This window comes from Prenolepis imparis, unplaced genomic scaffold, assembly GCF_030444845.1.
Source record: "Prenolepis imparis isolate NDT839.2.m4 unplaced genomic scaffold, iyPreImpa1.0 SCAF_9, whole genome shotgun sequence".
NCBI classification, from domain to species: Eukaryota; Metazoa; Arthropoda; class Insecta; order Hymenoptera; family Formicidae; genus Prenolepis; species Prenolepis imparis.
In genome coordinates, this window is record NW_028141167.1 from 5,745,729 (window position 1) to 5,759,662 (window position 13,934).

At 37.3% G+C, this 13,934-nt stretch overlaps 1 protein-coding gene across 7 annotated transcripts in view; it reads right to left on the reverse strand.

Moving 5' to 3' along the window:
- Positions 1-891: 891 nt before the first annotated feature.
- LOC145940315 (opioid-binding protein/cell adhesion molecule homolog) overlaps positions 892-13,934 on the reverse strand; it is a 240,318-nt gene continuing 227,275 nt past the window's right edge. For all 7 annotated transcript variants that reach the window (XM_083045266.1, XM_083045264.1, XM_083045268.1 and 4 more), the window contains one exon: positions 892-6,416. In XM_083045266.1, the coding sequence (XP_082901392.1) occupies positions 6,203-6,416 (214 nt within the window). In that variant the 3' untranslated portion in view covers positions 892-6,202. The remainder of the gene's footprint in view (positions 6,417-13,934) is intronic.

The window sequence follows — 13,934 nt, forward strand, 5'->3', positions numbered from 1 at the left end:
AAAACCCGAGAGTTACTTTTATGAAACCGCCAACAAGCGGATACTCAATAAGAGACATCGAGAAAGAGTTCTCGCTCGCGCGGACACTACGCTGCAAATCGCGATTGATTTTACGGACGTGAACGCTGAGCGGATTAACGTCAGGCGCAATCATATTTGCTCCTCGAGCGTGTCCACGTGGTGACCTAGATCGATCCTAATCTGGTCGCGCCCATTCGATTGGGGAGACAAGAGCAGGGGAGGGGAGGAGGGGGGCTTATACATCGAAATTGTTCCCGTTGGCAACCGAAGCCGAGCCGGCCGGCGACCCTGCTTCAATGGGGGTCCTCGCAGGTTGCGGGCTAGTCCGCTTAAGTGCCACTAAGTAGGTACGACATAAGATATGAGGAACGACCGGCGTGTGTATTCATCGACCGTGCACACCTGAATGCCCGACGTACCTATCGAGAAGCGCCCAGGGAGCCGCGTTTATGCAGCTATCCTGGGCGCTGTTTATCGACAGCGGCTGTATATGAGACTGGCTCACGGGATGCAAATGACCCCCGTATATCATGTTGAGAGTACACGGAGTACACACATTCATAGACAAAGGACGGAGAGGATACTTACCTATAATGGACGAACTCGGTCAGCGCAGTGGTCAAGATATGGATTATCCCCGTCTTTGTCGGGGCTTCTTCTTCTTTTTTCGCTTGCATTCCGAAAATTTACGAAATTTCCAAGAGATTTGGGAGATAAAAAGAAATATCTAAGATGAGAGAATTGAAGATATTTCGATATTTCGATGCATAGTAAGTTGTAGTAGATGAATGGATCAATATGTCCGTCGTTACTGGAAAATAATATCAGCGAGATATAAGTAAATGAATAAAGAGAGCACACGTTAACATGTAAAATGAATAAATAAAATTCGCATTTTTACTTTTTGCGCAATAAAGAGGCTTTTCATGCTATAACAACGTATCAATCCGCATTTCGTACACACAGAGCGGGGTTAAACCTATAAAATGAATTCGACCAAAATCTGATCGTTTAATTAAAAATACTATGGAAGTCGAGGACGGAACGTTATGCAAATAAATGATCCAATTTCTCGCGTACAGATTTTTAAATGGCGGGGAAAAAAAATCGACACGATCGCAGTCAGGGGTTCGCGGAATGAGAATCTCCATATGTCTCCCACAAATAATCGTTATTTCTTCTCTTTTAATTGCCTTTAGGAATTCTGGTACAATTGGATCCAACATAAACGATAAGTCGGTACTGCTCGTTTATATATATATACATTAACGGTATGTTCGTTAGTTTAACATCGTTCGAGTAGTGTCGCTAAGAGCGTACGCTGATCGCTCGTGTGCTAACAAGTAATTGATCTCGTACAATCGGGTTAAACTTACTTGCTACCAGTCCTTCACGTTCATTCGCGACTCGGACGCGAGTCAATTAATCGCCGCCCGCGTCCGAGTCCGTATCGCTTTTATATTTTTTTTCGAAATATACAGAAGCAGGATCAGCGGCACCCGCGCGTACGCGAAAGCCATTTACAAATACTAACGAGGACAGATCTCGTTTGGCGTATAAAAAAAGCACGGAGGAGGGATGGTGTGGCAGGATAGAAGGAGTTTGGAAAGAGGGAGACAGGATGTGTATGTGTGTGTGTGTGTGTGTGTGTGTGTGCGCGAAATGGTAGTGGTGATTTTGCAGAGCTCGTTCTCGTGATTGGCGACGATTGTTTCGTCGGGAACTCTTCTCCAGGAACATACAACCACGTCGCGCCTTCTCATCTCGTTCGTCAAAACGGAGATCTCCTGATCGTCTCGAGAAGTGCGCAAAATTTCATCGCAATCTGTCGAATCCAGTAAAAGTCAAAGAGATTGCCCCAATGCAGTTCTTTTTTACTGTACTTTAGTCAAAAGATATTGTAAAATTATTCTTTAGATTAATTTTTATAAAATATAATTTTCCGTCAACTCTTTTGGCCCTTTAAATCGGGAGAAAAATGTGAATAAAAAAATTGACCGTGTTAGAGATTCGAAAAGATTTAAATGACAGATTTCGCAGACTTCTTACGCACTTCTTCTGATCACGTGAACAAACCATAAAACAATAACACGATCGAAAACGATCTTTTCTATTTACAAGGCTGTGTGCTGCATCTGCGTCAATCACTTTTCTCGAAAATCGCTTTCTAATCTTTTATCCGATGATCGATTTGCACAAAAATTAAGTGATTTCTTAATCTCGACTTGTGTCGACCGATCAATTTGTCTAACGCAATTGTCTAAAACAATTAGTATTAATTAAATTTAACAATTGATATTACGTAGATTTTCCGTTTTTCCCAAGATTTTCATTAATTTATCATCTTCTTTTGGCGAGAAAACTCACTTGTACAAAGGCGTGTTGAAAATTTCTTTTAGCAAACCAAGATCATCGCGAGACTATCCGCGATGATAGTTGATTGATGACGAAAGTTTCGTGTAACGACTGCGTTTTAGCTGACGAAGCACTCGATTGATCTAAGAGTGTGAATTAGTAAGAATTGCATCGTGGTTCTTATTGTTAGTCGAATAGAGTTACAGCGATCGTTTATCGTTACATTCAAAAAGGTATGTACAGTACGGCTATTCGTGGGTCGATCGCGCTGCTGATAATGCATATCCGACGTGTATCAAGTTGTAAAAACGACATTCGGCACGAAAATCGTTTCTGCCCGATAGAAAAATAGAGCAAACAGAGATCATCGAGAAAATTTTCTTCTATTTTTTATCGTTACATTATCTACAAAATTTTTATATTGTCAGTGTGACGTTTGTTCATTTGATAGTTGTAATATAAGAAAACAGTGAAAGAGAGACATAATGAAAGATAATTTAAATTTCCCTTGAAAATTGCCTTCAAATTGTCAATCTTTCGAGATAATTGTCATAAGAAATGTATCAGTAAAAATGTATTTTTGGAAAGAGATTTATCTTTATTTTAGGAGAAGAAACTGTTTAAATTTAAAAGAGAGAGTTTACAAGTGAACAAGCTTCACTTGTCACAGTTTTTGACAAAAATGCAATAAAGTTACAAATTTTATCATAATCGATCATCATAATTTCTGTCTTTTTATTTTAAAATTAACTCAAAATTTTTTATTTTACTGGCGTAATATAAATAAAGATATATTTTTTACGTATAGATAAAGGTATATTTTTACTGACGTAATATAAAGATATATTTTTGACAGATAACTTAATAAACTCTGTTCACAATAAAAAAAAAAAAAAAAATAAATAAAGTCAGCTGTGTATATTTATTTTTATCTAGAGATATTTGATACTTTTTCCAGTAAATCCAATACGTACAAAATGCATTGCGATATGTTTGCATTATTTGTATAATTTTCTTTCTATTCGCTCACCGAAAAAGAAATCCAGATAAACAATAAACAAATTCTCTCTTCTCGATTTTTTCAATCACCAATATAGTCTTTTCGCGCACTATCAATATTTATCGAGCGATGTCATACATATGATCTCTTGAAAATAGTATGCAGTAATTTATTATCCAAAACGATGTCATCCTACCTTTACGTATCATTACAACGCAATTACGTTCACAAACACGCCCCGGATTCTCTATAATGCTACGACCGACCCACTGCGATTGGAGATCTATGGAGACGTATACACGGATAGACCAGTACGATACGACTTTTGTTAATCACTTAAAGCTTAACATTACCTTAACGAGCGCGAATCCGAGTGTCTACGCGCATTGTCTCTCTTTGCCGGAAATCCGGAAATCCTATTCTCGCTTTCGTAGCCATAGCCACCCCTTTATGTCAATCTGTCCGCTTAGCACTACGATGCAAACTCCACGCCCATGACGCGAGATCTTGATGTGATTAATTAAAAACGATGCGCACTCACGGACATGCGGTAATTTGAATGAAATCGAGATTTGCGGTGATGGAAAATCTCGGTGTAGTAATAGAGCGGATCAAGATATATGTCCAGAAGCTTCGAATATATATTTCAGATACATTTAATCAAAGTTGCGAGTAGATCCAATAGCTTTTCATTGCATTGAAGTCAACGAGATCCTGCCGAGGGATTAGCGCGCGTCGAATTAATCCCAACATACGTCACTTGTTTTCCGAGGGAAATTTTCCATCACTTTCGCGATCGATATATTTCTTAGGACGACGGGCTTTTCGAATGCCGCAACTGAACGTTGATTGGAGGGAACTTTATTCGAAGAACATTCCGAGCGTGTCAACTGATTGCGTTTAACTTCAACCGCACGTCCAACCAAACGACGTGATACAATCTCGATAATCTCGGATGGAATGTAATTAATTTGAGATATAATATGTATATATGTGTATATATATATATATATATATATATATATATATATACACACACTCTATTATACTCTATATATACATGGATGAGATAAATTAAATCGTGACATCCTATATAAGTAGGAAAAAAACATATATAAATGTAATAAGCAATAAAAACTGTGTAAAAATAAAATTGAGCAGTTTTGATTCAATTATGAGGGAAAATAGTTACACGTAAAACTAATATCTATAATTAAACGCGCGGGCTCGGAAACGTGCTGTCTTAGCATAATCGAGAGACCGCAGCTATATATCAGTTCACCCTGTATCGACCAGACCGATACTTCCCTCTCGCGAACGACGGTATGTCGAGAGCTTAGTTATATAACTTATCGGGTCTATCATACGCGCACACGGATACGCGCGGACGGTCCCGTGGCCGTAGCCGTGGATCGACGACCCCCGGGCTCGTAAATTCCGCGTTCTGAGATGCAAATGGAACGCCGGGCGAAACTGCAGGCCACCCTTGCCAAGCTACGAATTTTGCGCGGTCCGGACCGCATAATTCAGAGATACTTCAGTGGCTTTTTTCGTTTCTCGCGAAAGGCGAAAACCGATTATTGTCGTAGCCGATTCCGTTCGCTAGTCCGTAATAAACCGCGGGAACGATTGAGGGTAATATTTATTCGATGAAACTCGAGCATTGCGAAATCAACTGAAAGAGTGATAAATTTATTTACTACAGTAATTTACTTTTTTCCTAAATAATAATAGACCAAAATTAACTGCATTACAAAAATACTATATGTGCGTAAAATAATAATTGTGCACGTTGACTTAGAAAAAAAAAATACAATTTATCAAAATTAAAATACGAATGGAGATGCAGCATCAGCGTTCTAATAGGAAAAAATAGTATTTCTATTGTTATAGATATATGAGATTGTAACATACACAAAAGATGATCCGTAAATGATTGTAAAGAAATTGCATCCGAGACCCGTTGAAACGCAAAGTTTCAGCATGTCAGAGTGCGCATCCGGCGTTTTACGAGACATTCGTATGACAGAGCGTGTATATACATCCCCGGAAGTTTTCGCGAGCACAGACAAGTCCGACGAACCTCAAAATATTTGTTCTCCTCGAGGAAGAAGCAATACCGCATCCGGCGACCAGAAATTGAGTGGAATTCCCCGCGGTGGTTTTGCCGAGCGTAACTGGGTCGCCGGTCAGTCTGACCGGGCGGACGAAAACACGTTGATTCGTACCACTGCCTGCGACAGTCAGCTGCGTTCGTCGATAGATCTTCATATATATAATCTAACGCGCGGAGGGAAAGAAATGCGCGAATGTCGACGTAAGAGAAATCATTTCGTCCTCGTCGAAACGCATCATTCGGTTCGTTGGTCCTTCGAACACTCGTTACTACTCTACGAGTTCGATCGTTCGCATCTTCGTCGTCGAGTTTACACGAGCTGTCGTTTTCGATAATCTTCGCAGTAGCGATAGAAAGTTCGACGAGCACGATCGAGTTGCGGCATGCGTGCCCTACCGCGTAAGTATATACTTAAAGTCCCGCGATTGCACGGAACACGAAGATTGCTTTAAGGAAACATCGCGGACAGGACCGGCTGGAGTCCGTGCACTTGGGAAGCGAGAGTAAAGTCGACGAACTATTCACGCGCGGTCAGTTTTTATTCTTCAGTCTCTCCTCCCCGCGCATCATCTTCTCCCTCGTTCGCCACCCTTCGCGCACTTTACTATCCCGGGGCGATCGCGCAATATACGGAAAGAAGATCGATTTATATAGAGTCCAGCAGGTGGTGGGTAGCACGCGGATGGTGCGTCCCTCCCTCCCTTCTGGTTTCACCAACCTCTCGCACCCCATCCTCGTAGTCGTTCCCTCAATCTCGCCTGGGTGAAACTATCGGCCCGTACTCTCTTTACTGCAGCACCTCGTGATCGACCAGTCACCTCGCGAAGGAGCCGGCATGCAGGAGCAACAGGAGTAACGCGAGCGTCCTCGTGGCCGCGCCGCTGTTGCTGGAGTTGCCGTGCTGCATGGCCGCCGGATGCTCCCCTGAAACCCAAGAAAGCCGCATGCACATAAATTATTTTGCAGACTAGGCGGAGACAGTAGGGGGATGCGGCGAATGGAAAATTTACATCGCTCGCTCGCATCGTTCTCTCTGCTCCTCGAGAAACTTGTGTGCGCAGGAGAAGAATGTATACAGTATGTGTGTGATCCAGGAGACCTCCGACCTCTTCATTTTAATCATGATTCTTTGACAAATTTGAAATTGAGATGTATATGTTTCTGCGCCATCGTTAAATATTTTTGACGATTAAAACGCGAATAGAAAAAGAAATATTTTACGACAAATTGATTTAATTTTGCAAAACTGCATTTTGTGGTTGTGCAATGTTCATATCATTATTGAGAGTATTATTAGAATAAATTTCCGTATGCGTATAATAATCGAAGCCGTACTAACGTTTATTAGAATAATCATGAATAATTAACCGCGATTGAAATTAACGGCACATTAACTTGTATGTACATTAATTATTTTCTATTACAAATACATAAATATTTGAGAATATCACAATGATAGAAACATATACATATACATGAAATTTCATGTATCTATATATTTGTTTTACAAATTATGTTACAATTATAACAAATGAAAGGATGTACATGTGTAGCTGATTGTTGATCAATCTAAACATTTACATCAATGTCTCGAATTGCTATATCAATTCTCAGAGTAAATTCATCGTTTGTGAAATAGGTCAGCAGGCGAAATTACATTTTAAGCATACAATGTAAGATATAAGTAATAAATAATAATAAAATATAGAAAAAATATTAGCTAAAATTTAGGTGTATCTTTATTACATCTGAAATTTAGTTACCATATCCACTCAAATTTTAGCTATGATAATTAATATTTTTAACTCTAGTTTAACAGAGAACTCGTTCAGCTAAAATTTAGACATGCAACTAAATTTCAGGTGTAATACGGAGACACCTAAAATTTAGCTAATATTTTTTTTCCTTGTAGCATAGTGACATAAAAAATTCTACCAAAGATTCAAGATATTCGTGTGGGCTTTCCCAGACGCAGAGGGGCCAAATGTTCGCCCAGGGCGAAGTCGAAATCTTCGTCGCGCCGCGTATCGATTTCAGATAAATCAAATATTCAAGCGGACATTTACGTTAGATATTGCAATAGCGTTGCTGTTTATCCCTCGGATGGCTCGCAAGAAACAGCGAGATTTCTGAGAAACTGTGATTCAGTCTAAATGTTGACGCCAGCGGCGCTTCCGTGTCGCGTCTCGCAAGAGTTTGCAGTAACCAAGTTGCATTGATACGAGCGCATTCGGCGTAACGACGCAAGGCGCAAGCGTGAGTCGCGCGTATATCCGACGCGTTAGAACTAACTTCCGTGAACTGAACTCGCCGAGATGAGGAGGAGGAGAAGTAATAACAGCGGATCCTTGGAGAACCTTATGCGAGAACCCTCAGGTGCTGTACCGGTAATCACTTACTGGTGGCTCCAAGTTCCCGTCGAACTACGAGAGTTCTTCTCGTAGAAAGAACGTAACGTAAATGTTATATTCGGGCACAATGTTGAAGTAATTATTAATGCAACGGATGTCATTATTAATGTTGCGCGCGGGTATCATGAAAATTCATTATCGCCGCGTACGTTCCGAAGCACGAGATACTTAGAAGCGTTAAATTTAAGTTCTTAATAATATTAATTGTAATCACGCAGAGTTTTTCTCCTCGCTGCACGGACAATTAGTTATACCACGATGAGTTTTCTCCATTAAGCTTGCCATTAATCGAGCTAAATGCTATTGTAAGAATTAACGCTTCAAAAATTATATTTTTCCTGCCCGACTGATTCGTTATAAGAAAAATATAACATCATATACTCAATCTAAGAATAACTTAGCACTTAGCTAATGATAAATTTATCTTTTCATTCATTTAATTCACGTAGTGTGTAAATATCACTAGCGGATCCTGACGTCGATAATGGGAGGGGTTTTGCAAAATTATTTTATTTAATATTTTTGGTTTCATGATTAGCTTTTATTCCAGGAGCAACGACGTCGATAGCTCTTTAATGTTTGTTTTTCTTTATTTATATTTTTTAAACAAATTTAGCAAAACTGTTTCTTTTAATTTGCAGGGGGGGGGGGTGTTTAACCCCCCCCCCACAGGATCCACCAGTGTGTGTATATATATATATATATAAATTTCTCGCCTAATTATTTTCATGCAACGAAATTATCTCATCATTTCGTCCTATGTCTGACTTAATCTATACTTAACTCCTTGAATGCGTAATGAGTATAATTTACAATGTATCTTATACATACATATATTGTATATATTATATATATATAAAGAATTTCGCCTAATTATTTTCGTGCATGAAATTATCTCATCATTTCATCCTATGTCTGACTTAATCTATACTTAACTCCTTGAATGCGTAATGAGTACAATTTCCAGTGTATCTTATACATACACATATTGTATATATTATATAGATGATATAAAGAATTTCGCCTAATTATTTTCGTGCAACGAAATTATCTCATCATTTCGTCCTATGTCTGACTTAATTTAAACTTAACTCCTTGAATGCGTAATGAGTATAATTTCCAGTGTATCTTATACTTTTATATATATATATATATATATATATATATATAAAAGTATAAGATACACTGTAAATTATACTCATTACGCCTTCAAGGAGTTAAGTTTAGATTAAGTCAGCCATACGACGAAATGATGAGATAATTTCGTTGCACGAAAATAATTAGGCGAAATTCTTTATATCTATATATTATATAGGTATAATATATATTATATATATTATATATATATTATATAGATATCAAGAATTTCACCTAATTATATTTTCGTGCATGAAATTATCTCATCATTTCATCCTATGTCTGACTTAATCTATACTTAACTCCTTGAATGCGTAATGAGTACAATTTCCAGTGTATCTTATACATACACATATTGTATATATTATATAGATGATATAAAGAATTTCGCCTAATTATTTTCGTGCAACGAAATTATCTCATCATTTCGTCTTATGTCTGACTTAATCTAAACTTAATTCCTTGAATGCGTAATGAGTATAATTTCTAGTGTATCTTATACTTTTATATATATATATATATATATATATATATATAAAATATATCTATATATAAAAGTATAAGATACACTGTAATAAAATATATATATATATATAAAAGTATAAGATACACTGTAAATTATACTCATTACGCCTTCAAGGAGTTAAGTTTAGATTAAGTCAGCCATACGACGAAATGATGAGATAATTTCGTTGCACGAAAATAATTAGGCGAAATTCTTTATATCTATATATTATATAGGTATAATATATATTATATATATTATATATATATTATACAGATATCAAGAATTTCACCTAATTATATTTTCGTGTAATGAAATTATCTCATCATTTCATCCTATGTCTGACTTAATCTAAACTTAACTCCTTGAAGGCTTAATGAGTATAATTTACAGTGTATCTTATATTTATATATAAACACTAGCGGATCCTGACGTCGATAGCTCTTTAATGTTTGTTTTTCTTTATTTATATTTTTTAAACAAATTCAGCAAAACTGTTTCTTTTAATTTGCAAAGGGGGGTTTTAACCCCCCCCCCCCCCAAGGATCCGCCAGTGATAAATATGATATATTGTATATGAAAAAACTGGATGTTTTAAATTTTCTATTTTTCAAGCCAATTTTTAAAGCACAATCTATATTATAAAAATACTGTCACATCACTGATAAATCTTCAGACACCTTAGACAAAGTATATTTTTCTTTGAAAAAAAAAAAAATCTTTCCAGAAAATTTAACCTGTAGCCATATCTATGCAACCGCTTGTCCTACGCAGATCGAGCTCGAGAGGACATAGTAAAACCTGACCGGAGATTGATGCAGGATATCGCGCCAGAAGATCAACGAAAAAGGATCAAGCGGCTCACTTGAACGAAAAGGTCGAATTTCTTTCGATTTCTGCAGTGCACCTAGCTAGCACACAGTTTCTTCCTACCCCTCTTCTACGCGTATCCATCCGATGGGATGGATTTCTGTGCTAGAACGTATTTTTTTCCTCTCCCGTCCGTCTGGAGCGCAAGCTAATTTACGACTCGCAATTCGACGAACGACTGCGCGGCCGCAAAAAGCGCTCATTTTTCAGCGAAAACGAGCATCAGCGTCTCGGAGAAAAAGAAAGTAAGAGAGAAAGAAAGGGAGAAGGCGATGGAAAAGGGGAAAAAGGAGCGAGTGAGCGACTCGCGAAGCGGCGACCCGCGGAAGTAAATCGACAGCAGGGGGGGATAAAACTGCTTCGGGCTTTTCGATGGAAAGCGGCATCGGCGATACTACCCTTACAAGACGCTGATGTAACGCAGCGTCGGCGCTGAGTGCTTACATAAGTTCAAACACAAAATGCACGGCGCGCGTTGCGGTGGAGTTGTATTTAGGATTTTAATTTATTATACAAGAGGGTGTATATATATATATATATAGAGTCACACCATCCATTTATCTTCCTCTTACTACTCTACAAATAAATAATCTCTTTTCTGGCTTTTCTAGGTTTTTCTTTAAAAACATCACGATAAACATCATTAAATGTAATGAAAATATAATTTCGTGCGATAACTCGGCATTAATGGAAAACTATAACTGTATGAAAATTATTATGTATTACCTTTCAGAATAATTTTTTGTATAATTTGTATAATAATTTTCTTCCCAAAATTTTGTCATTACTGAGAGAGAGAGAGATTACAAGAGAAATAAACGATTAAATACAAAACAATAAATAAATACGTCATAATAAATAGTAGCTTAATGTGATTAATTTTTTTGAAGCATATTACCGATAAAGTAGCATTAAATAATTGGAATAGAAACTCTATTTTTCATGGATATCATCGAAATTGAGAAATAATGATTGAACTAATATCTTCTATTGAAAAATATTATAATATCATTTATTTACCATTCAATATCGCGAATACTTGACTGTGTTCAATTATTTCTAAAGAGAGCTAACAAGCTCGTCTTGTATCATAGACTAAAAGATTGAAGTAAAAAACTTTATATATATTTTAAAAACACTTTCATTATATTTGAAAGAATCTAGCGAAGCAAGAGCACTCTTTAGAGTGTAAGAATAAGGTAGCCTTTATTCACAAGACATTATATTGTGTCACGGAGTGTGCGGACTATGGTTTAGCGATTCATTTATTGTCTGGTATTTTTAATATTTGCATTTTCGGAAGAATTAAACCAAAAGGTAAATTATTGATTCGAATACATATATTTTTTTTGCAATCCGTACATCGCAATTTTGTAACGCGGGTATGCTAATAGCGCGTTTTAATATTAACAAACGTAATCGTCGCCGCACGTATTTTCACGGACGCAAGACGAATAAACAAATAAACCACGGCGGAAATCGACAGAGATAAATACGTTTTAAAATTGCACGAAACTCGAATGAGACATCATATATACGCGGAATAGCAATATGGCGAATTTCCAACAATCCAGAGTCTCGATTATGTTTTCGATCGCAAACTACAAAAATATGGGACATCTCGAATAATGAAAGAGAAATATCAAGAGAGAGCACTGTTAAAATTGTCGCAAGCTATCGGTTTCCTATAAATATTCCGAGGAAGCCGAAGACTAAAATTGTTTGAAGTCTCTCATTATTCATACAAACGCGATAATTCCGGCACTTTTACGTGTGCCATCGTCGCGCCTAGTTACGTAACATTACTCTATGTAATATTGACCGAGCTCTTAAATCAACGTTAGTAACAACGGATAACGTGGTTGACGTTGATAGATTAACCCGCGATTGACGGTAATCGCATCGATGAGAAGAGAAAACCTAATCTCGATATCGACGACGACGCGATCTGCATGTTTGCAGAATTCTCGGCTCGCGAAATGACATCGAGAGTTCTCTCTGTCTCTCTCTCGAGATCGATCGTATGAGATTCGCGTAATTACGTAATTATGCACGTATCATAAATCCGATTTCTTTGGATTTCTCGCAATTTTTTATTTTAACAACATTTGCAATCGGATTTGTTAGACCGTAAATCAAATGCGTGTAATAGAAATATCGTGTATGTTTTTTGGTCACTTGCGCGCCATTTGGGGTTTCGGTCTTCTAGAGCAAATGCGTTATATGCAAATAATATAATAAACGTTGTATAGAATCGTCGGAAATTCTATTACTTTCGTTATGAAATAGGGTGTACCTTGGCTCCGCAACATACAGACGCAATGATCGTTCAACCATAGCGAGAGATGTTAGCTCGAATGTCTGGCGTGTAATACTATAATATAATACAATAGTTAAACATGGTTAAACTTTAACCCATTCATTATAAGGACTCTTGTTTTTATAAATTAAAATAGATTATCAGAGTAAACATACATAATCTACAGAGATTTATACAGGCATTCAAGAGTACCTTTGATTAATTTAGATCTTTGCAAAATTTAACAACGCAATTATATAAAATATTGTATAAAGTATGTTAAATATGGATTGATATCAAATGCATCGCAATCGATTATACGACCATAATAATCGATCAAAAAAATATAATCTTCGACATCTAAAATAATTGACGTTCGGGCAAAGATTCGATCGAATTCGATTAATCGTGAGATTGGCAATTTACCGGTGCTATTTGTGGCCGTATTAGCGGCTCTATGTGTGCCCGGATATTCAAAGGCTAGGCTCAGAGATGTATGGTACCAATTAGCAAATCAGCTGTCGTCGATGTTTACTCGTGACTGATGAAGGCGGCGATATCTCGGCCGACGATAGCGCACATGTGAATCTGACGTAGGTATAATGGCGAAATCAAGCAACCGAAAATTTTCGGTGAAATCGCGCACAGTCAGCGAAATTCTACATTTTAAGTTTCAGCCGTTTTAGCTGTTTTCGCGCAAGCGAAATGGCGTGATTTCATTACACGACACTTGCATTGTCTCTCATACGTGAAATATGTAATCATCGGTTAAATGGATTCGGTTATGCGAGAACAAGCTAAACGATATTTACAGAAAATTGCAGAATAGTTACCGTAAAACTCGATAAAATTTCGATTAAGAGACATAATACGCCTACATTCTAACCGCAGAATAATGTTTTATGCATTTTTGCATAACATTAATTATGCTTTTTGAAATTACCTTGGCACGGTCAAGCTTTATTCGCTGCCGTAAACATAATTACCGCGTAAAAATTTCACGTCAATGTGCAATTTACAACATTGCACATTGCATATTAAATTTTTTTTACATTAATGAAAATTGTTTGCGCCGCACACAAATGCGTGAATTAATTTCCCAAAAATTATTATTCAGCATTTCCGTGTAATAAAAAAAGTGTAATCAAAGCGCGTGCTCGATGTTATTACAGGCTCGAAATATATAGTCGCTCGGGTGAATACAAACATCGATCGTCCCC